This window comes from Denticeps clupeoides, chromosome 11, assembly GCF_900700375.1.
Source record: "Denticeps clupeoides chromosome 11, fDenClu1.1, whole genome shotgun sequence".
NCBI classification, from domain to species: Eukaryota; Metazoa; Chordata; class Actinopteri; order Clupeiformes; family Denticipitidae; genus Denticeps; species Denticeps clupeoides.
In genome coordinates this window covers 1,991,379-2,018,012 of record NC_041717.1, presented here as the reverse complement: position 1 = coordinate 2,018,012, position 26,634 = coordinate 1,991,379, and the positions used below count along the sequence as shown (strand labels likewise).

General features: G+C 40.9%; 1 protein-coding gene across 20 annotated transcripts in view; it reads right to left on the bottom strand.

Moving 5' to 3' along the window:
* Positions 1 to 26,634, bottom strand: part of kcnt1b (potassium sodium-activated channel subfamily T member 1b) — a 52,661-nt gene that overhangs the window by 17,108 nt on the left and 8,919 nt on the right. For 12 of the 20 annotated variants that reach the window (XR_003751179.1, XM_028995235.1, XM_028995221.1 and 9 more), the window contains exons 4-17: positions 9,377 to 9,456; positions 8,418 to 8,520; positions 8,113 to 8,166; positions 7,911 to 7,959; positions 7,396 to 7,455; positions 7,120 to 7,194; positions 6,358 to 6,441; positions 4,703 to 4,797; positions 3,517 to 3,697; positions 1,931 to 2,095; positions 1,716 to 1,852; positions 1,212 to 1,275; positions 926 to 1,034; positions 533 to 641 (exon numbers count right to left, since the gene is read on the bottom strand). Coding sequence is in view for 19 of the 20 variants with exons in the window: in XM_028995235.1 (XP_028851068.1) it covers positions 533 to 641; positions 926 to 1,034; positions 1,212 to 1,275; positions 1,716 to 1,852; positions 1,931 to 2,095; positions 3,517 to 3,697; positions 4,703 to 4,797; positions 6,358 to 6,441; positions 7,120 to 7,194; positions 7,396 to 7,455; positions 7,911 to 7,959; positions 8,113 to 8,166; positions 8,418 to 8,520; positions 9,377 to 9,456 (1,365 nt within the window). In the remaining variant the exon portion in view is untranslated. Of the gene's footprint in view, positions 1 to 532; positions 642 to 925; positions 1,035 to 1,211; positions 1,276 to 1,715; positions 1,853 to 1,930; positions 2,096 to 3,516; positions 3,698 to 4,702; positions 4,798 to 6,357; positions 6,442 to 7,119; positions 7,195 to 7,395; positions 7,456 to 7,910; positions 7,960 to 8,112; positions 8,167 to 8,417; positions 8,521 to 9,376; positions 9,457 to 18,004; positions 18,386 to 26,634 lie in introns of those variants that run through there. The other 8 variants (XM_028995220.1, XM_028995236.1, XM_028995224.1 and 5 more) reach the window with 4 other exon arrangements.

The window sequence follows — 26,634 nt, the reverse complement described above, 5'->3', positions numbered from 1 at the left end:
CAGACGTGAACCAAACATCTGGATCACTGAGTGATAATGGTATTAAAACGAATTTGTCTGAATCCTTACATGGGCAGATTCTGTGAAATCCTCCACTAAAAACCAGAACCTATGTAGCTCGGCTCTGATTACACATCCTTACACATCCTCATTAGATGCTCTGTGGTTAGACATGCTTGTTCAGCACCCATCAGAAAGAGAGACTACCGTGGCTAATGGCCAGATTGCCCTTAATCTGCTGGAAAGTCATTATTCTGCAATCTCATTAGGTCCAAATTATTTAATGACCTTTTCCAGACACATGACTTCTGCTGGTGTTTACCAGCATCTTAGTAGAGGTAAAATTCACACCACTGGGACAAGACTCTCAGTTTAATAGTACCGATTGAAACAGTGCTTGATACAGATGTTGAGACATGAGGTCATATAATGTAGAAGATTAATGTGATGATGATGAGTAATGAACTTGTTTTTAACACAAATTCATTCCTGGCTGATGCTGGGCCAGGTAGGATGATTTGAAGATACTCACTGTCCACGTGATGTGTGAACCAGGAGGGTCACCAGAGTAGATGTTGCAGGACATACGCAGTTCAGAGCCAACATTGCGTATTTAAACTCTTCTTCACACACCACTTGATCTAGTGCACACACACACACACACACACACACACACACACACAAACATACATCATGATAAAACCTATACATATATAAAAACAAATGTTTAATCAAACGAAAGCCAGTAAAACCATCTGACCCTGTGGGATCTGAGGTTTGTGGCATTGATTTGGGAATATTTTTTTTTTATGGTAACCAGAAATAAATAAACCACACATGTAAAATCAGTCATAAGCCATGGAGAAAGGACCATGTGCCTAAAGAGGAACGAGGAATGAGGAAACGCTAGGATTAATGGACTCACCAGCAAACTTGACGTGGAATTTGTTTTCTGGCTTGAGGATTTGGACGTAGAGTGGGCAGTTTGGAGCAAAATCCTTTACAGCCCACGCTCTCAGGATTGTCTGGTGGTCCTGAAATGGTAAAACTCCACTTTGACAGTCTAAAACATCCTTGAATCTGTCTTTAAAGAAATTTACCATTGATTTCTGATGATCTAGAAACCTGGAATGAATTTCCTCTCCTATTGCTACCACTAAAAGCAACCACATCAACCACATGCATCTACAATATTAAAGGTTGAGACATACAGCAGCAGTTCGGTCAACTTCGTTCCTGCTGCTCAGAATAAAGCAGGCCTCTGCATCATCCATCCTGCAGAGACAAAAACAGACCTCTCGTTTTTTGGATGGCAATTGATGGATTTTGTGTTAATGCATGTTGGTATTGATCTTGAGGATATGATTTTGCTTTAAACAGACAAAGGAGAAGCATGGCCTGTGTGAACTGATGTAATGAGAGCAGTAGGATGGGATTGATGAGAAAAGGATTGATTGTCTCCAGTCTGGACTGAGTGGGTGTGATTGCTTCACAGCTTTGCGGGAGCTGAAAGGAAGTAGCAGGAGGTACGAAATAGGACAGAATGTTTTCTCTGATCATCTTGTACAGAATGAATTACTGGGTTGGGAGTGCTTGAGCAGATTAGGGCTCCACATGTAAGAGTGGGAAACCCAACTGGACCACAGTGAGATTAATATAAATCTAAAATAATCTAATGTGAGACTTGGTGGACACAAACAAAGGAAAAGACTCACTTTGCCCTCATCAGGTCCTGGTCCTTCAGTGCTGAGCCCTGGAGATAGATGACACGCTGTGACCACAAAGGGATCTGCAGAACACGACGAACCTGGATGTCCATTTCGGTAGGACACAGTATGACCACATAGTAATCCTAAAAAAAAAGTCATTTGATTAGTCTGTATTGATTGGTGATTGGTGAAGCCTCAAGCTTTGAACCGCTGCAGTGTACCTGTAACCTGGGATGAGCGTAGAACTCATTGAGGAAGTCCATGAGAAGATCAATTTTGATCGAACTGACACACAGGACCACATGTTTCTCCGTCTGTGCCCGGTGACGACTGTAGTTCCCTCCTGACTTCTGCCGCTCCATCCACAGATAGGCAAGCTCTTCAAACTGCCACGTTACGGAACCATCTCAGTAGGTATGCACTGTACTTCATGCCATAAATATAATACTCAAACAAATAATTCCAAATCATGCTTTATGTTTGATCAGTGGTGGTTGGTACTAAAAAATTTAGGAGAGCTCTCAGTGTTGCCAGATCCTAAATGTTGAAGTATCATACCAGCAGCTTAAAATGATTGTACATTATTGTACTTATGCAATTTCCATTCTGACATTGCTCAGAAAATTTGCTTCAAATAGCACATATTTTCATAGACTGTATATATTATAGTGTATAATCAACCTTTACCTACAGAATGTATGTAAAAAAAAAACACCTCTTGACAGAACAGTGCCCCTACCTGTGTGGAGTGGAGGATAAGTCCATGCACTGAACAGTCCAGAATATAATTTGCACTTTGCAACAGCAACAGGAAGCTTTACTGTTAGTGCTACAGGGTTTAAACATCCAGGAAAACTGGGTTAAACTTCTCCCATTCATTTCTGTAAGTCTGATGGCGATGTTGCATATGTCTTTTGGAACTGCAACTCTGCCATGCAAATCTGTGCTCATCATTGTTTACTTTGTGCGTCACGTTGTGTTACATTGTGCACTGATATGCTGTAAAGGCCAGTGAGAGGAATAAGCCAAGTATATATGCGCAGCCCAGATGATAACAGAGATCGGTACCTGGTCGTGCTAATGAAATAACTTTAAATGGATTTTTGGAATTATTGATCATATAACGTACAGAGAATAAAATTATGGTGCAAATAGGTAATTATCGTACATCTGGCAACACTGGGGGTCCTGTATTGGCAGCAGCATTATTAATAGGTTAGTTAAAAGTAAATTTACTTTAGTAAATTTTGCTTTTAATTGTATGATCACATTAATGTGTGTAAAAAAGGATAAAAAAACCATGTTTATTGAAAATGTCCCTGTAGCCAATAAAAAAGACACTAATGTGGACTAAAAATACATGTTGTTACTCGTAGTATCCAGTTAATAAAAATCCAGCGCCCTTTTGCACACTGAGTCTACAGCAATCAAAACAGAGCACTACATCCACCATGACATTTGGCAAAGAACGTGCTTCTTCACTCTCCAGAATGCCCAGTCTTATTGTTCTAACAAGCTGAAGAGCCGTGTGATTGAAGAAGTCCTAAAGCCATATTATATATGCATGAGCTTGCTAGGTCCCTCAGGATTTGTTACAGATATTTTCCACTGGAATGAAATCAGGAGAAACTATTGTAACTCTAAAAACTGTGAACAGATAAAATTCATTCAATCAAGTGGTGTGAAGACACCTATTAACAATTTGTTAAGTTCGTTTTATCAATGGTGTAATTACATAAGAAATGGGTGCCCAGTGGTAAGTCTTACACATTTAAGAGGTAAGATCAGAGGTACATCTAAATTTTACCTGTAAAGGAAGGACCACCAGGGCCACACAGATCATGATCACAACGAGGAGCTGGGAGGGCCAGATCTGAGGAGTGACGTCACCGTAGCCCACGGTCGAGAAAGTAACAATGCAGAAATACAGCGCGTCAAACAGGGACAGGTTCTTCCCAGCTCTCTCCAGGTGCTGTATTCCACAGGCCCTGGAGGAATACAACAGGGTTTGTATTTTCATGTAGTTTTCTAACATGATGTGTCTAAGAATTAAAGTCAGACTGTATAAAGTGGTTAATCAGTTGTGGCTATTAGTTGTTCCCACAGACAGTTTTGTGTGGGCGTTATGTACATAGAGAACCTTTCAGGCGTTCATTCTTTCAGGCGAATTCTTTATACTCCAGGAATTATTTAAAAACTTTATTTTATTTATACAAAAACTACATAGAATGAATGTCTGAACTTACCAACTGCATTTTAGGAGTTTGTAATTTCAGGACGCACAATTAACAAATAATACCATACAAAAGTTAAGTAATTTAGAAATGTCCTTTTATGGGATGGGCAACACTGGTAAATTAAATAAACTGGTATGTAGCGGAAATGGCTGCTAGTAATGGAATATGTGCATCCATGTAGAGAGACTCAATTTCAGCTCCAATGGAATGCTATGTTCATTAACCCAAGTGTGTCACTTTAAAAGCTTATTTTCAATGAAAAAAGCTGATAAACTACATCTCAAATCAATAAATTAACCAGACTTTATTTATATAGCACCCTTTTTGAAGATATCAAGAAAGGTGCAGAAAAGTAACAATTTTATGCAGGCTAAAATGTACCAGATGTAGAAGTCTTCCATGCTTTTGTTGCAGCAATGCAGAAGAGTTCAAATATTGATGTTATGCAGAATGAAAAACTATTTTAATAAAATGGTTCAGTTGACAATCCTGTCTCACACAATAATGTAAATCTGTTATCCTAAATAATAAAATAGATAAACGAAACCAACTGAGTGTGACAGCAGGACACATGCATAATAAAACTGATTTCAAATTTCAACTTTATGCCTGTTTACTTGGCTACCAAGGCTTCAAGACACAGCTACAGAGGAACTGAACTAAATCAAAGTGACATTAGCAATTTACATGCTGTTCTGCTTGGCAAACCCTATTGATTTGAAGTAAATGAGATCTGAGCAGTTTCTGTACACTCACCCCGTGAAGACAAGGCAGAGAAGGGTGCAGATGAGAATGAGGACCTGGTTGAACATCGCAGAGTGTGTGCGCTGTATGGCACGATGCAGATCGTTCTGTAATAATAATGATGCAATTTTACTTGATGATAAATAAAACTGTAAGAATCAATAATTGAAGTGAATGAATACATACATACATATTTTCTCAATGTTTGACTAAAACTGTTCACTTGTCATTTTGCATTGCGAGGGAATGGCACCATTCCACAAAAGTCTAAACTAATTCTCAGTGTCAAGGTATTTATCTAAATGCCCATGCAGTTTAGACACGTCCAGTGCTTCAAAAAAAAAAGATTCATTACATATTAGTGATGTAGTGTAAAAAAATGTACCAATGTAAAAAATGTACCAATTTGTTGTGGTCTCGGTCTCGTCTTGGTCTCAACTCTATTTGGTCTTGGTTTCGTCTTGGTCTCAGACATAGCGGTCTCGATTAAAAAACTGTATCTCTGGAGTGAACTGCATTATTATTTATTACTCAATGGACACTGCCCGCATCACAGTCCACACTCAACATACACATCGCATCATAGCAAAGTCAGAAAAAAACACGTCCTTGGATGAAGTCAATAAAACAACCAAAGTCTGTGTCGTCCATCCATTGGCTGAGCCTGTTATCTTTCAGTACACATGGAAAATGAGTCCGGATGAAAATGAGTCCGGCTGTCTATGTGCAAGAGCAGAAATAATTTCACTGTATGACATTCCAAAAATTCATTAGCTGAGTCCTCTCCATGATTAGGTGTGTATCTTGTTGTAAATTATGTAAATGAAGAGATAAAATAACTTGTGCAGAAGAATTTGCTAGAAAGAACATTTATCAGTGAACATTTGAGAGGCAAATGTTTATTCAAAGCAAGGGATCATTACATAGCCATATTCATATCGTTTCCAAGGCCTCTGTCCCTGGTATTAGAACCTTAATATGAACACCTTACTGGTACATCCCATCTCTTTCCATTGTTGAGGTCAGGTCTGATAAAATTGTTGCAGGAGAGGATTATTGAGAGTATTATTTTCCATCAGGCCTCATAACTGTAACAAATTCTAAAGATTTGAAATGAGACACAATATAATAGAAAAGACAACATGAATTTGAATTTTAACAAGTAATGACACTTTACAGCAACACTTGTTTTTCACTACAGTTGATCTGAGTAATGTGATGTAGATTCTAGCACTGGTCTGTTTTTGGACTTGGTCTTGGTCTCGCCATAGTGTGTCTCATCTCAGTCTCTGTCTTAGTCTTGGTACCCTCAAGTAACGGCAGTGTCTTGGTCTTGATACCCTCTGATCACTGCAATGTCTTGGTCTCTGTTTAGGTGTTCTTGTCTACACAAGCGTATATTCCTTTATCATAAGCCGCACTTGTCATTGTGTCCAGCTCCTTGTGGCTAGAATTCAGAGTGTGTGTCCTTACTCTTTCTGCCTGCCAAGTTCTCCGTGCCATTTCTCCCAACCATCTGTCTAGAGAAAAAAGGCGAGCTGGCATTCTCCCCAATGCTGAGTACTGCAGCCCTGCACTCGTTTACAGCCTCAGACTGGCAACAGCTTCCATTCTAACACTGTCTTAACTTAAAACCAGATTTAATGAGGGATCCATAGTGTACATACAATCATGTTCTCCAAAGCGCACTTGGCAAGCCAGCAGTTGAGGAACACAGGAACAAATATGTTTCTCAGTGGAGGCCAGAAGATCTGCAGATAATAGAGGATACATACACACAGCATCAATGCTCTGGGAATTTTTTTATGTTGCCTATGGAGTTTTTAAATTTCTTACAATTTAGAAGGCTATGATTAATTATTTTAAACTAAGAAATATCATAGACAGCAAATTACTTGTGAGTTATATATGAAGAATAGTTGAATTAGACATATGTGTATGCCAACAAAGTGACAAGTTAATTAACAAAAAAGAAGGACTCTTCCTTAATGCTGCAACTTTTATAAATAATACTATTATTTTTGATAGGGCTTATGCCTGCAACCCTGTGTTGTCTATCTTTTGCACAGCTTATGAATGAATGGATTGGTGCATTTAATGCCCACCTCTCACATGAGTGTCTGTGAGTCTGTCTATATTCCTCTCATTTATCTTATTGCACAGTCTTTCCTCCATTCTGCACCAGCACCCAGGCACCCTCTTTCACTTGTGCTGAGTGTCTGTCTTCTACTCACGCTACAGTGTCAAACACTGTAAACTCACACATCTGAATGATTGTGGATCAGTGCCTCAATATGTGACTTTTGTGCCAATAAACTGTTTCTGTGTTTGGCAAAACAAAATTCAGCTATTCAAATTGCCTCCTGTTCACAGCATGCAGTAAATATTTTCGGGATATGACGAGAAATCCAAAACCATATCATGCTTACCGTAATAATGAACGGGACAGTATTTATCATCTCAAGGAGGAATGAGACCTGAAAAATCTGTTCCCAGATGTTTCCCTAACATAAAAAAAATAATATAATCTTCCTCATACAAAAGTAAATATTTATATAATAACTGAATAATGAAAGATGCAGTGGGGCCAAATGCATGTCATTAAAAGCAACAATGTCTGTAGAATATTGGAATTAAAGACTAACAAGTGTGTTTTGATACTTTTGAAACACAAAAAGATTGAATCTAAAAGCAGAGAAACTTACCTTGTAGCTGAGATATGTCAGTAGCATAGCCTCTAAAAAACTAATTAAGGCCACAGTCACCTAGAGGAAAACACAGAGAGGGGGGTGGGGTTGGGTGGGGTGGGGTGGTGAGAAGAACCAGAACAGGCAAAGACAGCAGCAGAAGAGAATAAAAATTACTTAACTCCACTGGTGTCTGAAGACAGTAGTTTAACCAAAGCAGAACGTTCTACTGCATTGACACTCAATTTAGTGTAATGTCTTTTTTACTGACCAGATACATAGCACTAAACATAATTGTCTTTGGTGGGTCAAACATTACTCTCTGGCAGTCCATTTTAATGCGCTCTTAATTAAGGTCTTTTCACACTCAGACAATTCAATATTTATTGAATTTTTGTTATTGCTCTGGAATTACTATCCGGCATCACGATGGCGGTCTACCTGATATTTCAGTAAACACAAGCTGCACTGTCATCCAGCCCTGGATTAATGTAGCAGATAAAGGGAATGAATGCTCCTGACACCGCTCTCACCTGGATAGCCCACACAGGCACTCTTCGGTTCACCCAGAAAATTAACTCCCTTTAAAGAGAATAAAAAATAAATTGTATGCAGCATTGAAAATATCCTATATAAATATTTATGGGCATATATATATATTAATGTTTTGTGACGCTGCATTAATAAGAATTAAAATTAAAATTACAGTAATACAATTTATTACAATCATCTCACCAGTTGATTTCGTTGGATTTAAACGTGGTGTTTGTGAAACGGGTGTGGTTTCTGCTGCAAAGAGATTCATTTGAAAGAAACGTCACCATCTGCACAGTAAACAACTTGCCAGCCGGTAGATGAAGGCTGCATCTATTTAATCTGCCGGTGAGTCACCGCATTATATAGCTCCCAGCGTTAGTGTGTTTGGAGGTTTCCAGGCCTGAATCATCAGGATGTTTATTTATCAGAAACGCATGAAAAAATACATGTATATACAGACAAGGTCACAATAAAGAATCTAGAATCCAAATTGACAACCTCACCTCGGACCTGCAACTTCAGTGGGATCATCCAATGACACTCGTACAATATACAGGAGGCACGTCAACAGCTTCAAGGACAGATTAAAGAGTCGGATTCTGAGACCTGGAACACAGTGAGCATGCAGAATTGTGGACATTTAATAGCTTTAATATAGTACCAGACCATCTCTAAAGGGCCAGGATCAAACTAGAAGACATGGGCCAGTGTGTCAGACTAGTGACGTTAGATTTGTATTTCTGCTTTGAATTATAAACTTCCATGCATCTGAATACTTATACTGTCATCCTATATATGAGATTATTATCTTGCTCTTGTATTGAAAGTGGGAGTTGTTGGGCCAGAGGTATGCATGTCTTTATCAGTGTGTCTTTAGCAGTGCTCAAAGTGTAATAAAGAAGTACAAGTATATTGCCAACAACTGTTCATCTGCCAAAACTAAACAGAAGAACACTTGGCCTCTTTTGTGGATCATTACACGGGGTCAATGGTGGAGGTTGAAAATCCCAATTCCACATCCTGCCTGCCACTCCGTTGCTGGTCCTGCCCGAGGCATGCAGCGGAGTTTACTGGACGATGACTGGAGTGAGTTTCTGTTTTTTTTTTTTTTTTGCTTCAAAAGGCCATGACAAGTGTGCTTTGAAATCTTTGTCTGGGACCTTGCTGATATAACTAGTATAACTAGATGGTGTCTTGTTGCTGTGTTCAGTCCAGCCATGGTTTATGAAACCTTCTTCCACAATTCTCTCATTTGACTAAATTAAATATTCAAGGCACAATTTGCTTTGTCTGCCATTCTTTTATTATGTTACAGCCCAACAGCAAAAACATTCTGGCAGTTTCCCAGACAGTCAGACAGGTCTTGTCTGCCCTGGCGCTGTTGTGTTCTGAATTTATTCATGGAGAAAAATGTAATTTGGTCTCACTTCAGTCGGAAAATTGAAATTTGCTGTTTACTTACTTGACCTTTGGTTTTTAATGAAAAACAGTTTCAGTCTTTCCTTGAAGGTGTTTTCGTTCACGTAAAACTCCACTTGCACCCTGCAACATAGGAAAAGCAGGAAATCATTCAAATCATTCAGGATGCATTAATGGCTGTGGGAGCGGATGGGCAAATTTGATTTAAACCATTAAATAACAATTCAGTTTTTCCTTAGTCAAAGGCAGATATGCTTATGTCAGGTAATATTCTTTCCACGTGTACATTGTGTGTAAAAAGACATTAAGAAAAGCTTAATTAAGAAAAGGTTTTCTTTCCTTATGAGGAACAGTAAGTGCCAGTGATTTCAAAAAGAAAATAAAAGAAAAGAAAAAGATGTCAGTGACAGCAAAGACTCAAAAAAAGTCCACTGTCCGTGGTGCTGAAACCAATAGAACAGCATAGAGTATGAATGACAGCAGGAATAAGCAACTGCTGATCATGACACTGTGTGAAAGTCGTCGCCTTTGGGTGGCTGTACCCAGAGACTGGCTTATTACCATGGTGACAGCTTCAGAACAGGCAGTGTTCTAGAACACACACACACACACACACACACACACAATATACATAGACACACTGCACCCACCCACTCACAGTCACACATATAGATCCTTGCAAGCGTTAATGTACTGGAAACTGTGACATAAGCACTATAGACAAAAATCCCCAAATATCCCATATTTTAGAAAAAAACATTGCATAACACAAAGCCAAACACAAGACACACAGCATATCATGCACACTGTGACATTTACAGAGCAGCTCATTCTGTGACACTGCGTGCCCAGGGTACATGGCATGTTAAGAAGAATGAAAGAGAGGAATGGCCATTAATATTTAAACACAGATAAAACCCAACAACAATGGCCAGCAGTAGAGACAAACGCTATTCCGTGAATAAACATAGTCTGTGTGGAACATGTTCGGAATATAAACTGTTGTCAACATGTAGATGATATTTGCTAAGTTTAACATGTTTTGAACCAGGCCGAGTCTGTCGGTTCACCAGCGGCCCATGTCCCATGCACCTTTTTTCTTTTGTATACCTTCACCACACCTACGCTGGAGCTGCATGAGAGCTGGAGAGAGAAGAACTATAAATAGCAGGAACAGGCATGAAGTAGAGCAGCAACAGCCACTGACTCTCCAGTCTGAACTGCATCGTAGACACCAGGCTATCACCAGGCCTCTGGGCTTCTGGTGGTGAAGCACAAACTTTAGTGCAACTAATAGCACTCACCTTGAGCTACGAGGTGACCACCCTACACAGGACCAGACATTCTCTAAAGGGCCAGGATCAAACTAGAAGACATGGTCCAGTGTGTCAGACTAGTGACGCTAGATTTGTATTCCTGATTTGAATTATAAACTTCCCTGCATCTGAATACTCATAATGAGATTATTATCTTGCTCTTGTATTGAAAGTGGGAGTTGTTGGGCCAGAGGTATGCATGTCTTTATCAATGTGCCTTTAGCAGCGCTCAAAGTGCAATAAAAAAGTACAAGTATATTGCCAACAACTGATAATCTGCCAAAACTAAACACTTTTGGGGCATTACATTGGGTCAATGGTAGATAGATGGAGGTTGAAAACCCCAATTCCACATCCCGCTTGCCTATACTGATGCAGTATAACTAGATCCTGTGTTCAGTCCAGCCATGGTTTATGAATCCATCATAAATCCATGGTTTATGAATCCACAACTCTCTCCATTGACTAAATAAAATATTCAAGTGACAATTTACTTTGTCTGCCATTCTTTTATTATGTTACAGCCCAACAGCAACCACCCTACACACCAGCAATATAAAACAGACAAAGATCAGGAGAGATCCTCAGTAACTGCACTGTCATACCCGAGAAAATCTACCATAGCAAAAGATCTACAGCAAGTTCTATATATTTTAATGAGACATAATTGGTACCAAGTATAGTGCTTGATTGGGGGTTAATTCAATTATGACACTATTTCCACACATTTGCCTAATATTTTTTAAATCATTTTTTTGAGTCTAGCATTTAAGGAAGTGGCCCCGTAATCAGAAGGTTGCCGGTTCGAATCCTGATCCTCCAAGGTGCCACTGAGGTGCAACTGAGCAAAGCAAAGTGTGGTAGTAGCCTAGTGAGTAACACACTCACCTATGAACCAGAAGACCCAGGTTCAAACCCCACTTATTTTGTGTCCCTGAGCAAGACACTTAACCCTAAGTTGCTCCAGGGGGGGACTGTGCCTGTAACTACTGATTGTAAGTCACTCTGGATAAGGGTGTCTGATAAATGCAGTAAATGCAAAGCACCGTGGGCGCCTGTCATGTCTGCCCACTGCTCACTAAGGGTGATGGTTAAAAGCAGAGGACACATTCCATGTGTCACTGTGTGCTGTGCTGCATGACAATCGCTTCGCTTTCACTTTCAAAAGAAAGTAAATACAGGGTAAGACTTAAGATACTGTTAATATATAACTTCCAGGAGTTTTTAGTTAATGACTTCTATTAAATAAAACCAGGAGCGGTCCCTTTGCAGCTACCTTCTATTTCCTGAATGAGGAGCTGTATATTTGTGCTGATTTCTCAGTAGTCGTCTGGTTCACTGGCTACCAATACAGATGAAGCACAGTGCATCCAGAAAGTATTCACAGTGCATCACTTTATCCACATTTTGTTATGTTACAGCATTATTTCATAGTGAATTAAATTAATCGTTTCCTTAGAATTCTACAAACAAGTCCCCATAATGACAATGTGAAAAAAAATACTTCAATACAAAAACAAAGAAAGCACATGCACATGCCTTTGCCATGAAGCTCAAAATTGAGCTCAGGTCACCTTTGGGTGACTGTTTCCAGAGACTGGAACCAAGCATGAAGTAGACAGGATTGTCTTGAGGCACAAATCTGAGGAAGGTTACAGAAGGTGCTTTGAAGGTCCTAATGAGAACAGTAGCCAAGAACCCAATGGTCACTCTGTCAGAGCTTCAGAGAACCTTCTTGAAGGATAACCATCTCTGCAGCAATGGGGTGAATTCACGTTGTCATTATGGGGTGTTGTGTATAGAATTCTGGGAAGAAAAATTATTTTATCAATTTTTGGAATAAGGCTGTAACATAACAAAATGTGGGAAAAGTTCCATGGCCATTGTTTAGAACATCAATTTATGTCTCTTTCACTATTAACAAAATACAAACTGCCTCTGGTAAGAGTGGCATGAATGCTTCCAGCATAATATAGATTTTAATGGAACATTGTATCTATAACAAAAGTTACTTAATCATTTCAAGCATATTGAATGTCATTCAGCAGTAAAGGTTGAAGCAAAGGACTGTCCTATTCAACTTCTACATGTCAGGCTTCAAATACAACTGTGAGTCATGCCACAAAAGTTCTCAGATGACATTGCTGTTGTGGGCTGTATCAAGGATGGTCAGGAGGGGGAGGATGTGTTACAAACCAAACCACCCACAGCTGAACACCTCCAAGACCGAGTAAAGGTGGTGGACTTCCAGAGGTCCATGCTCCATCTGAAAGGAGGTCATCAAAGGGGCAGTGGTGGCCTAGTGGTTAAGGAAGCGGCCCCGTAATCAGAAGGTTGCCGGTTCGAATTCCGATCTGCCAAGGTACCACTGAGGTGCCACTGAGCAAAGCACCGTCCCCACACACTGCTCCCCGGGCGCCTGTCATGGCTGCCCACTGCTCACTCAGGGTGATGGGTTAAATGCAGAGGACAAATTTCACTGTGTGCACTGTGTGCTGTGCTGCTGTGTATCACGTGTGACAATCACTTCCACTTTCACTTTCAATACTGCAGCTGGATAACAAACCGGACTGGAGCATCGGAAAGAAAATCCTGCTGGTATGCTACCTGTCAGGGGTCACCAGCATTCTTTTCCACATGCTACGATGAGAGACAGACTGGTGAGGAGAGCTGGCTCTGTGGTTGTCTGGGCTCATTAAGGTCAGTGTCAGAGAGGAGGACCCTACTACTGTTTCAGACCTGCTCTACAACCCAAAAACTAAGGTTGCAAACAAAGCAATTTATTTAATGCCCCAATAAGAACTGACTTTGTGGAGTACTCCGGATCTGCATCTGGACCGGAGTTGTCCTGTTTTATGTGATGAGCCCCGATTTATGTAAGTTGTGTGAATGCATCCAACATGTTCTCCCCGGCACCAAACCATGAAAGATACATGCAAACAAAGCAGACACAAAAAGGGAATGACTGACATGGAAAGCAGGAAAAACAAGGCCAAAGGGACTCAAACACAATGCGGGCATTCTAGGGCAGGTTAAACTAGGCAAAAGCCCAATTAGGAGCATATGGATTTTGTCTGACGTTTCCACAAATAATTAACAAACTTTGCTACAATCAGCAAAGACAGAAGAGCTTGGCAGAGTCTCGAAGTCGAGAAATGCCCTTCAGCAGACAATGGTTGTGTCTAGTGATGGTCACTATGATTAGTATTCTGGTGACGAAGCAAGGTGTGCAGTTGTCTACTAGGAACGTGTACTTAATAAAGAGGCCAACTGACTGAAAGACCCCAAGAAAACAATTATACAACGAAGCATCTACCTGTTCATTTATGCATATTCAACCAGCTTTTCGACTTCATTCTAGCCAATGAGATCACATGACCTGTCAACATTAATGAAGCAAAGCATAAAATAAAAGTAGCTGTATGACTCAGCCAGCAACACGACGATGTAGAGATCTTTCTAATGCGGTGCGAGCATAACGGTCGTTTCACATGCTCGACATTTATCACACATTCAGACTCTCAAACAAATTCATTAGCACTTCACTCAGACATTGTGTCCTGAATATTGCAGCATGAACGTGCTTCCTCTAGTTGTACAAGAACTGATATGTAGCACAGTGCAATTCTGGTTATGGCTAGACTGATCAAATCTTGCATATAACCTTGCCAAAAATGAGCCGTATGCGACTTTTTATACCTGAGGACTGAGGTTGATCAGAACCTGTGATCCGATTCCCTCAAGATCTTAAAAGCATGAATGTACATGCACTCAGATTGAGACAGTGTGCTCAGTCACTGTTTGTTTTAGCTGGAAACCAGATGTTCATATGACAGCACACAGGCCATGTGGCGAGGACTCCACTAACTCAGAGTGTAAAAGGGCTGAAAAAAACACAATAATATGCTCTTTCTCTGTCCTCCTTTCCAAGTAGACATTCTATCATATTCTTTAATATAAAGAGGATATTCCATTCTATAGCTTTCCGAAGTTCCTCTGACCAACATACTTCTCCCCATAATAAGGAGGGAGGGGAGGGGTGATCAACTATGAATTGTTCTCTGGTTTAACATGGGATCCCTCTACTTCGCCACAGCGAACATGGATAACAGATAAATTAGGGCTGCGTTAGGGAGTAGCGACTGCCTGACCTTATAAAGTGTGCTTAATATAGACACTGTAGATACTGTAAACAGTAACTAGTCATTCGTTGCCATGGTCACACTCTGAACCACTATCCGTGTCCCGTGTTTGTCGGTATGGCTGACAGAGGATGTGGCGCCATGAGACCGTCTATTTCAGCCGTTGGTACCGTTTGCACGTTCCGCTGAAACGTGCATTCTCTCCGAGGGTGGCACCAGCTACGGGCAAGGATGGCAACCTCGAGAAGACCTTTCCCTTCTAAGGACATGCCATGCGCTGCATGCGGCTCCCACTTACTGTGCATTAGTGGAGTCCATACTGTACTCCTCTGAATACCTGCACAAAGGCACAACACACACATGGATAGAGAGAGAGGATGGCAGAGGTTAAACTAGCAGGTTTCATGTGGGCTTTCAGGCGAGCAGCAGAGAGCATGCAGACATGCCCACAAACTGAAAAAAAGTCTCACAAGGAGCTCACTAAGCTCACTAAGACCACCAGAGACTGCATTACAGCGGAAGCACGGTGCAGAAACCACAGACCGACCACACATCCAGGACATACATCCAACGCGGAACCACCAGTAGATAATGGACCACTAGGACATCTTTCATGCAATATATGTTTTCAAGTCATGTCCCTGATGATATCTCATCCGGAAACAAATATATAAATAAATAAGTAGTCCTTAAAAACAGACAAGCCCTAACTTGTGAAGGCTGTACAGGACATAAAATTTATTTATGTCACCCCGTTGTTGTCTCCAAACACTATTACTACAGACAGCATCAAATAAAAGACCAACTTATACCTAGAAATATGAATAAAACACACCAGTAATTGATCAATGTGAGCCAGCATGTCCTGTACACAATCATTTTATTCCCTTTCAGTATTCTGCTGGTACTAATTACCGGAAGTGCAAAGCGCTTTATCGTCAGGACAGATTTAACTATTCTGACTGAACTACGCTCTAAGAGCTGAATTTTAGCTCAGAATCAACTATGTATTCTCTTGGCCTGAAATAAATATTCTCAGTAAAGCTAGAAATAATTATTCTCTCTGAATAGCGTGAACATCTCACAGATTTTGTTATTAAAAGTGGCCTTTTAAATCTGCCTTGTGGCTTATTTTCTCAAAGTCAGCGTCAGCAAGCGGCCCGGTCCCATAGGTGGAGTGGTGAGAACATGAGCAGAACATGAAAAGGATGATTGGACTTTTTTTTTTCCTCTCGTTTTTAAATAATGGGGTACAGAGCGCATTTGGCAAATGAGCGCATAAAGCAAGAGTCACACTGGTTGACTGTTCTTTGTGTTATTTTTTTAACACTCCTAGAACCATAGAATCCATGTATATCTGCAATAATAAAATGTAAATACTGACTTACAAAGCTGTACAGTAAAAGTGATAATATATGGATCTAGTAGAACTCTTCCAACAGTCTTTATTGGTCCTTAATGGAAACATCTAGCCATTTACGGCCGACTAATTAAACCAACGTATCCTCTTCACTTGATATTCATGTCACTTTGTCCCTGAAAACACCCCTATTTTCATTTGCAGAGGAACTGGGAAGACCTCAATTGACCAAATTTGTTTAATCTTGCAGCAAATTAAATTCTCCCGGGAGTTCAATAATATCACATTCCGCCTCATCCTGTTCCAACAATTATAGGTGCATCAAAATCACAAGTGCAGGAATGAAGCTGCAGTAGTGTATGGCTCTCGATTCCATCTTGCTAATGCTCAGTAATCACACGGCTATTTCACAGACCATGTATGTGATTCACACAAACTATATTCTGGAAACGCCCTCCGTACATAATAACAGTAATGAGGAATATTGCGATTTCCGTATTCCGTATACCTTTCTGTATAGTATGATCTAACACCCCGGTCCAGACAGTGCCTGAGTGCTGTTTGCTCAGCTTCCTCAGTCACTGCGGTGATCAGGTTTCCGAGCAGACAGGCTCAGCTGCGCATACACACCAGGCACAAGTAAAAAAAAAAGATATTTTGCCCATGTCATGGGTCTGAGCGAGCCTAATGACAAAAATGTGCTGTGAATGCGCTCCAAAAATAGTGGGACTTCTTAAAATATATCAAGAGAGCATACTGACATATTTCAGATTAACATTTATATCTGCCAGTGACTGGAATAATATTTTCCATACATGCAACATGCAGCCTTAAAAAGAAGGGCGGGCTGTATATTGGTATAAGTCTTATTTGCTCGGATGTCCTGGCCACAATGGTGCAGTTGGCAATTATATGCCATTAATTCTCTGAAACAATGCTGGCATCATAAATAATGCAACCTGCAGGCTGATCTGATCAATAATCAATTCGCTCCATCCTCCAAATGATGTGAATGGCACATCCGTCTGCTTTTCCCTGCTTCTCTACTGTAAGCGAATGCTCCTGAGCGCTCCGTTATTACAGCAGTTTCAATTCACAATTATGCGAAACGCTCCATCATGAACAATAATAATGATGCAGATGCCGAGTGAAAGCAAGGTCTCTTTTTTTCACCCCCCCCCCCATTAAAAACCTAGATAAATTGTCTTAATATTTGATTGCAATGAAAGTGTTCTGCAATCCCCTGCTTGAAATTGATCTCTTTAGCTGTTTAGTCCGCAGCCAATACCTACTTTTCCTGAATATCTGCAATGGAGACATGTTGCACGGGCACCAATAACCGGAAAATGCAACTAGTTCCGCGCAGGACACCAGGACTGTACGACAGTGCAGTGCGTGCCACAGTCTAACTGGTCTGGGTTTGAACACCAGACTCTACCTTTGCATTGCAGAGTAAGAATGGGTCGTAATGCCACTTCACGGAGAGCCACCGCATCATGCACCAGTGTCTCGGTCCCTCAACATCACCGACAAACTGGCCATGCTGGGAGAGCTTCGTTCGAGCCTCAAATGGGAAACGAGAACGGTGAAAATCCCCAACATCACCAGTGGTTTGCATCGCAAAACCCAAGACCAGGAGAAGGAGGCTGAGAGGGAGGCGGGCCTGGTGGTGCAGGGACCCGACTGCAGCATCCTCCCTCACTTACATAAAACCGCGACAGCGAACGTCACCTGTCCCTCACCCCGGGACACGTGCGGACCTGCAGGAGAGCACCGGCCGGCCACCAACCGCAGGACAATTCCACGATTTCCCCACCGCATCAAACTTGTGTGCCAACATCACGTTTTCTGACCTCTGGCCGGCATCGCTCCCGAAGGAGCCCACGGTCCGGATCGGTATCGGGATGGACGCGTTGACCCACGGCTGCTCCGCCGCTTTCCGCGCCTCCGGCTCGATCTCGGACGGAGACTCGGTCCGCTTGGCGCCGGCCATTCCCTCCGGCACCGGCCCCGCGGATCTCACTGCCGCTTCATGGCTCATGGACGCCGCGGGAAGACAGGGATCGGCTGCTTCTCTTCTCTTCTCGTCTCGTCTCTTCTCAGCCTCCCTTCATCACGAACGCCGGCGCGTCTCCATTGGCTCTCCGCTCCCCAAAGACGCGCACTGCGCACGACGCAGAGCTCCGCCGCCGCCGCCGCCGCCGGCTTTCTACACGTCCACTGGACAACGTTCCAAATCCTCTCCACACCCTCCCCCTCCCTCCATCATCCAGCCCGAGTCTGTATGCCTGTATGTCCATTTTGAACGCGGTGAAAGTACATTCAAGCACATTCGAACCTTCCTGGCTGCAGGTCAGAATGTCAGAATATCAGCATCATGCCACACTGCATAATATTCAAATGTTTTAATGCGCCTGTTCATACCAGTTAAAGAGTTAGTCTAAATTACACACAAAATATTTCCCATTTAAATAACATTTACCTGTTTTTTTTTCTGCTATGGGGCAACTCTATGCTCCATTCATGCACTGGCATATGGAAATGCTAAAATAATTTTTAAAATATAAGGTAAAGGTCAAAAGTTTGGACACGTCTTCTCATTCAATGTGTTTTCTTTATTTTCATGACCATTTACATTGGTAGATTCTCACTATGAATAAACACATGTGGAGTTGAACACATGAACTTCAGTGAGAATCTACCAATGTAAATGGTCATGAAAATAAAGAAAATTCATTGAATGACAAGGTGTCCAAACTTTTGGCTGGTACTGTATACTATATATTTTATCCTGGTGGTGGATACAAAGGGACTAAGCCAGCTCTTTTAATGTACAAAATGCAATAGTATAAATAATTAGTATGAATTATTGTATGAAATATTATAATGCTAGTATATGTAATTGAAACATTCAATGTCAAAATTGCAGCAAAAAATATCCCTTTTGTATTGTAAACTTGTTAATGATTGAACTGAACTGTGTCCCTAAAGATAAAATATTTTATTGAAATATGCACAATACTTTTCAGATCTAATGTCTGATAAAGTTGATTATACTGACATTACAGTAATCCAGAATATTTATCAAGTCCAGAAACCATAGTGTGAGAAAAGGCTGTTATAAAACCATGCTGCTTATATGCACACTCCAGCAAATTGGACTCTCTGTCTGAGAGATGGCAGGGAGGTGAAATATGCTGCGGTGAACCCACCTGCTACGAGTGGTTGCTGGGATTCTGTGGGGTTGCTATATAATAAACTTTTCACCGACTAAATAATGTAGCAAGCATGTCTGCAAGCCTTCTGATAAGACAAAACACGTCTCATGATCAAAGTGATCAAAAAGAAGAAATATCAAAGATTTCTAAGTATAGGTTTCCATGCTAATCTGCAGGCAGTGTCATAATACCACGGTATGCCTCAAGATCCAAGTCCAATGAATCTGTATTTGATGAAGGACCATCCTTCAGCTCCCTCCCCAACAGAACTCTTATGTAATATGCTGCACACACACACAAAAAAAACTGAAGCACTGTCTGGTAGGAGCTGAAATAAACCAATGGAGACCACAGTGACATCTAGTGACAAAGCAACACATTACATGTTCCTAAAAAAAAAAAAAAGTCCACTCTCCTATTCCAATTTTTTTTTCAGAACGTTTATATATATATATAAACACAAACACACACCCCGTAGTTGCCCACTGCAGACCAAGGGTGATGGTTAAATACAGGGGACACATTTTGTTGTGTCACCGTGTGCTGTGCTGCAGTGTTTCACAATAACAATTACTTCACTTTGAGCTGTCTTCTTTTCTAAACAGCACAGTCGGAGAGCAGAAAGTCAGGCTGCATAAGAAGTTTTCACTCAGCAAAAAGCATTTTCCAACCGTGACAAAGAATTCTTCCCCAGAGCGCTTTGCAATAACACCACACATAACCAAAAAAAAGAGCCCTGTTTTCAAGGCTGCACATTCACTATGGATATTCTGAATTACGTGCAAGGTGCTAAAAGGTGGCAGGGGGGGAGGTGGAAGAAAATGACAAGGTGGGGTGTTTTACAAGTTTTATAAGATCAAAAACACCATCCAGAGAATCTGCAGATTGAATTTTCCACCAGCTGAAAAACCCCAAATAATTCTATAAAAAAAGCAATATATTTCATAATTAATGAAAAATATATAAATACATGCTCAAAGTATATATTAGCAAACTAGTGCTTGATGTAGAATGTGGAATTGTGGGTATTCAGTACAATTTTGTCTGGATATATATCAGGTGAATGATGTTGTATTTTGTGCTCATTTTATATTTTGTTGGTGGTGCAGGATAATGCAGCACGGTGACTAAAAAACTAGTTTCTTTAATGTGGTTCTTCATTTAGGTCAGCAATTAAGAGTAATCACCGTCTACAATGGGAAAGCCTAAATCACCCTTGGTCAGCAGTGGGCAGCTATGACAGGCGCCCGGGGAGCAGTGTGTGGGGACGGTGCTTTGCTCAGTGGCACCTCAGTGGCACCTTGGCGGATCGGGATTCGCAACCTCCTGATTACGGGGCCGCTTCCTTAACCGCTAGGCCACCACTGCCACATGATGAAAAAAAAAACAGAATATAGAATATAGGCTACAAATAAGTAAGACAATATATGGCAAAAAAAATAATGGAAAAATCTTAAATAGTGAAACAAATAGACTATATGATGTAATGCTGTCGGCTATTCAGGAAATTAAGAATGTACTAATTAGCTGGTTTAGGAGTTTTGTTGGTATTTCAGAAAAAAATATGTGCTACGGAACCCATTTCTCAGGAAGTGGCAGCGGTTGACATTGTGCCCAGATGCACCGACAGCCTAGCACTGGGGTGTCATTTGTCAGCCCAAGGTGCAGAGGAACGATGGCACCGAAGGTTGAGGGAACAAATGAACAGAGTTTATTTGAACAGGAAATAAGGCAACACGCCTCACGCTGAATAAGGTCCCCTTTCATGCTGCAGTGTGTCACTCAGGGCTGTCAAACACAGCCGCCCACTTGTCAACTGTCTCAAGTCTTTGAATGGTCAGATGAGAACGTCCCAGATCACTGGCAGGCAAACAGTCCAGTAAACCCTCATGGATACACACAATCCTGTATGGCACAAATAAGCAGATGATACACAGCACCACACACAGCACAGACCAGTCTTGAGGACTCACGGGGAAGACCCCGATTCAAATAAACTTTGTTCATTTGTTCCCTCAACCCTCGGTGTCCATCGTTCCTCTGCACCTTGGGCATAACATCCTTAATGCTCTAAAGACATAATAGGACATCAATAAAAAAATGACTAAATGAGCATGAGAATAATTCAGATTCTAGCATCATGAAGTGAATCATAAATTATTGTGTATGTGAATTGTAAATTAGTTTTCTTCCATTGTAAACCATGGTTTATTTCATACAAAATACCTGATATTGTCTGAGCAGGCCTTGTGTAACGGGTTGTTCTGGGTTCTGTGAAAGGTAAAAGATGGTAAACTATTGGTCCAAACGGAGGACTGATGCTCCACCACTACCACGCTTTTCAGTAAACACTGTGGTCTTCAGGTCAGGTGTCATTGCATTTTATTTCATCAGCCCAAACGGCATTTCCCCACATGGCTTTGTGAGAAGGAATGCATCCTGAAGCAGATTGAAGTGATCTTCCTTTCTGAAGAATGACTCTCATGTTGGCACCGTCCTCCACAGTTCATGCTTGTTTGCAAAACGCAGGAAGCGGACAGCTGCTGTCATAAAATCCTACAGTTCTTACAGGCGTCCCATTGGCCATCCGGTAACCAACCCCCCGATGAGCTTCACACTTGCCCACACATCGTTTTCTGAGGGACCTCCGTATCTTTGCAAAATTCTGTAGATGGTTTTTGAGACTTCCTTTAAAGTACTTTTATGTCCTTCTCCTCACCCTTTTATTTCCAACGCTAACAAAGCATAGGCTGTCCACTTCCTTTTACAGTTTACCCTCTCCGTCTCTTACACACTTTACACCCTCTTCATATATCTTTCCTACTGTTTTGATTCTTTTTTAGAGCATGTTAAATTCGCATACACAAGGCCTGAGCTGAGATTCACGCTCACAGACCACGTCGCGCCACCGTGCGGCCCAAAGAACCCGTCTCTTGATATTATTGTGTAACTTTTGGTTCTGATTAAAGCTCTCCAAGCAGTAAAAACCATGATGCGTGGTTCCATCTTATACGAGAAAATGAATTCCCCCCACAAATTTGGTGCAAACAACATAGAGCGTCAATATCTGTTTTGAGATCTTCCTGGAGGGGACCAGCAGCACCATGAAAAACCTCCACTGTATCCTGCTTAAAGAGGGAGATTTTGACATTTAGGGAGTCATGTTCCCTTCAGCAGGGTGACTGAACACTTCCCACTCAAAATATATAATTTTTGATAAAATTATTTTTTATAAAAAACGGGAGTTAGGAAAAGACAACCTCCAGTCGGATGCAGCTGTGACCAGTAGGCCGACTGGGACGAGCTTTGCAGCATATTAAAGATTTCTCTGTTGCATAGGAGGTGGTTCACAAATAGGTATTTTGGTGAACAGAATAAAAAAGCAGCAGGGGAGGAATAATTTAACTCCGTGGTAAATTTTCCCTCATTCTGCTGGCATAAAGGCAAATATTAGAATAAAAAAAAAGCAACAATTAACTCGGAGTAGTGATTTCCACACTGTAATGAATCAAATTATGATTTTAGCGTTTTCCACAGTCTAGAAAGAAAACTGACTGCTCTGTTATAAAAAATGGTGTCTGACTGTCATATCTTGACAAAAATGAAAATAAACAGAATTGGATTCAATAAATAAATAAATATTGTAGAACACCAAAGAATTCATGAAAGAAAAATTACAACAGTGTTAAATATTATTGTGATTATATGGGTTTAATAGGAGATTACAGCAAAAGTGAATGCACCAGACAAATCTGGGAAATTTGCATGCAAACAAAACAAAACAAAAAACAACAACTTGAAGGACGATGATGAAATGTTTTACGGGCAAACTCATCCTCCTGCCAAGTCTTCTCGCTTTTGCTTTGATTCACATGATGCCACAAGTTTTTTGGATTTCTGAAAGCCCAAATGAAGGTCACGTAGTCGGTCTGTGTTCCTGAGGTGTCAGGTATCACTTGCTGCAAGAGTGTTAATCCTTTTTTTTGCACACTTTTGTGTTTTCCAATAAAAAATAAAATTTATTGGATTAAATTAAGGAGAATTAATTAAGTCAACACCTCAAACTCACCTTTCGATACGTCAAGCCTTCTGAAAGATGGCACTGCCATCAGGGAATACCGTTTCCAGGATTAGATTGTAAAATACATATTTAGATGTAAAATACATTTCCTGCATTTGGAAAATGCATTCATGGATGGGTTGACTTGAATGGGTCTAAATATAAATGAATGCAATTTAATACAACTAAAACTTTTCATGAACTACATGATATATAAGTTATAGAATATTGTGCTCAGTGGCAGATTTTTCCCACGCCCCTGCATTTGATTGCTTGGTATCAAACCTTGGTGTGAGCACAAGAAATTACTTGAGGCAGGCAGTAATTTTTACCTTTTGTCGCATCGAGGCAAAGTAAAGTGAGAATAATTACAGCCCCAGACCCACCAGAGGGTGAAATCTGTATTTGATATGTACAGTGATAGATGTGACAGACCCTGCGGCACTTAATCAGAGCAATCAAGCTCCATGGACCCCCCTTCGCAATTAGGGCACTTATTGAAAAGACAACTCATCAGCCCCAGTGTGCAGTATAAATTAAACCAGCCAAACATATAAAACAAAGTGTTAATTGCAGCGTTTTGCACTGGATTGCACTCTGAAAGAGTGTAAGATCATAGATATTCTCATCTTGCAGAGGGCTATTATCCGGCCTCGGAGACCGCACTGGCCTTGCCAGAAAATAAACGGCATCTAAACTGCAGTAATAACGATTAAGTCTGACACAATAAAGTACCCCTCCACCAGACACCTTCACAAGGCCATGCCACTTCGGGATTGGCAACGACAGACCACCGTGCCAAGGTTGCTTGGAATTGGCAAGCAGACTGCTTCTGTAGTGACAGGACTTCAGCATCATCTTCCCAATTAAAGTGGCTTGCAGCAGGCAGCAGCCATGACTCCAGCTATGTCAGCCAATTTAAGCAGCAGGACAGGGACCTGCTAATTTGCCACTGTGCCACATGCAAAACAACTATGACAAGAAAAGTGTCAATATGACTTCTGATTGGTGCTTTTTTGGAGTATATTTAGCTCTTAATATGATCTGAATCCCAAATGACCAAGGAATCACACAACCAAATTAAAATGAACATGAAGAGAAAAGAACTGCTCTAAACTAAGCATCAGAAATTCAATGGTAGCTCTGTGGAGGATGAGTCCTCCTCAATGTATAGAATAATTGAAGTATTGCAATTCATTCAAACCTTTCCATTTAAATACTGGTCACATTTTCAAAAACACAGAAATGCCTCAACCAGGCAGCACAGAGCAACCTGCATGAACTATTGCAGCATGCAAAACTGTGTATATAAAAAAAACAAGTTGCTGAGGCATGAGCTGGAGAGATAACACTTTAATTAATTTCATTTTTTGGTCCAAAAACATTTAACTATCAGGAAATAATCTGGAAACCATCCACCATCTTCCATCTGGATGATCTAGATGATCCAATAAAAAAAAAAAAGTAATAGTCCTTTAAATCATTTCAGCCTCTGAAAGTGAAAGTGAAGTTAAACACTGCAGCACAGCAAAAGGTGACACAGTGAAATGTGTCCTCTGCTTTTAACCTTCACCCTTGGTGGACAGTGGGCAGCCATGACAGGCGCCCGGGCAGCAGTGTGTGGGGAAGGCACCTTGATCAAGGGGACCTCGGATACAAACCTTCAGATTACGTGTTGAATCCTGGTTTCTTAGTATTGAACATCACATGCCACTCTTTATTTCAGAATCCACATCCATTTAATCTGGCATTTCAGTTGTGGCTTGCATACTTTTGATATCAGTCACTAACCTTTTTATGAAGCATCCGTGCCTTTCCAAAAAAGAATTAATGTTTGAGAAAATTCTGAAACCCTATGACTATGGTTCCAAACTGCTTGTGCACATCACACATCAAATGATAGCACAATATTAGCACAACAGGAAACAGCTGAAGACACTGAAATATTAATCTGATGCAATTATTTACATTACTATTGATAATTTTAGAAAGCATTGGGGCCTTATTTAGGCACTGATTATTATATGGGGGGAAAGACACAGATCTCCATATCTCCATTTCATCTATTATAATTTTTTGCTAGTCATATTATTAAGATAATAAATACATAAATCAACTTTTGACTCGCTCGGTAAATCACTCTGCAGTGAGTGGATTAAGTTCCAAAATCTGTCACAGAAAGTCACAGATCAAAAATGTATTGGGTCAAAGATTTGATGACCCCCCCCAGACCAAGACACATTTTGGACATTTAGCAAAAATGTGCAACTATGCTCTGGGTGTGGTCTTCCAGAATAACAACACGCCCATCCACAGCACAGAATGGTTCATGAAAATGAAGACAAAGTGGACGTGGATCAAAGTGGATCAACACCTCAGGCCCGAATCATCAAAACACCAACTGAGACAATGTCTATGAGAGGACTTCATTAGGGACCCATCCACAGGGAAGATTTGTGTTACAACAAAATGCTGTTGGAATTTCTCAATCTAGATTACAGTGAAACATCAGCATCTTCTCAGAATCAGCGGCTTGATGTTAGTAGCTGAGCCTCTGAGACACACCAGGATGGATTCCTTTGCCAGTGGTGTTAGGCACTCACCCACTCACTCTCCTGTGATGAGTAATCTCGCCCATAGTCTAGACTACAATTGGCAACGGAGCAAGCTGAAGGGCCAGCTAGAGTCGACACCCAGACCACTCACTGTTACAGCAGAGCCTGGAGGATCACAGAGAAAGAGCTTTTCAAATGGCTTGTCTCAGATATCAAATCATTTCTCCATGCACACAGTGAGGACTTTTTTGCATTAACATTCAAAAAGGAACATTTTTGAAAGATCATGAATCAAGAGAAGGATTTTTCTTTACAGGAAACCAAATATGCCGTGTAGCTTCAGAGACCATAACACAGTCAGATGAAGAGATGACAGAAAGAGTTAATCAAGGTTAAGGTAAGTCTCACAGTAGAGAGGCAAAGCAGGTTGGAGTAGTTTTATTTTCTAAGGTAGGTTTGAATCACACAAAGGCTGAACACAGCAACAACACACAAGGTAGTTATACTGCATCGGCAAGATCTTTCCCACGCAATGATTTCAAGCTCTTTTAAAGAAGCATAATGAATTGGGCAAAGTTGAGAATCCAAGGGCACAGTGAGCTCTTAATATAACATAATCCACTCTGTCAGGGATTACGTGAAGAGGATCT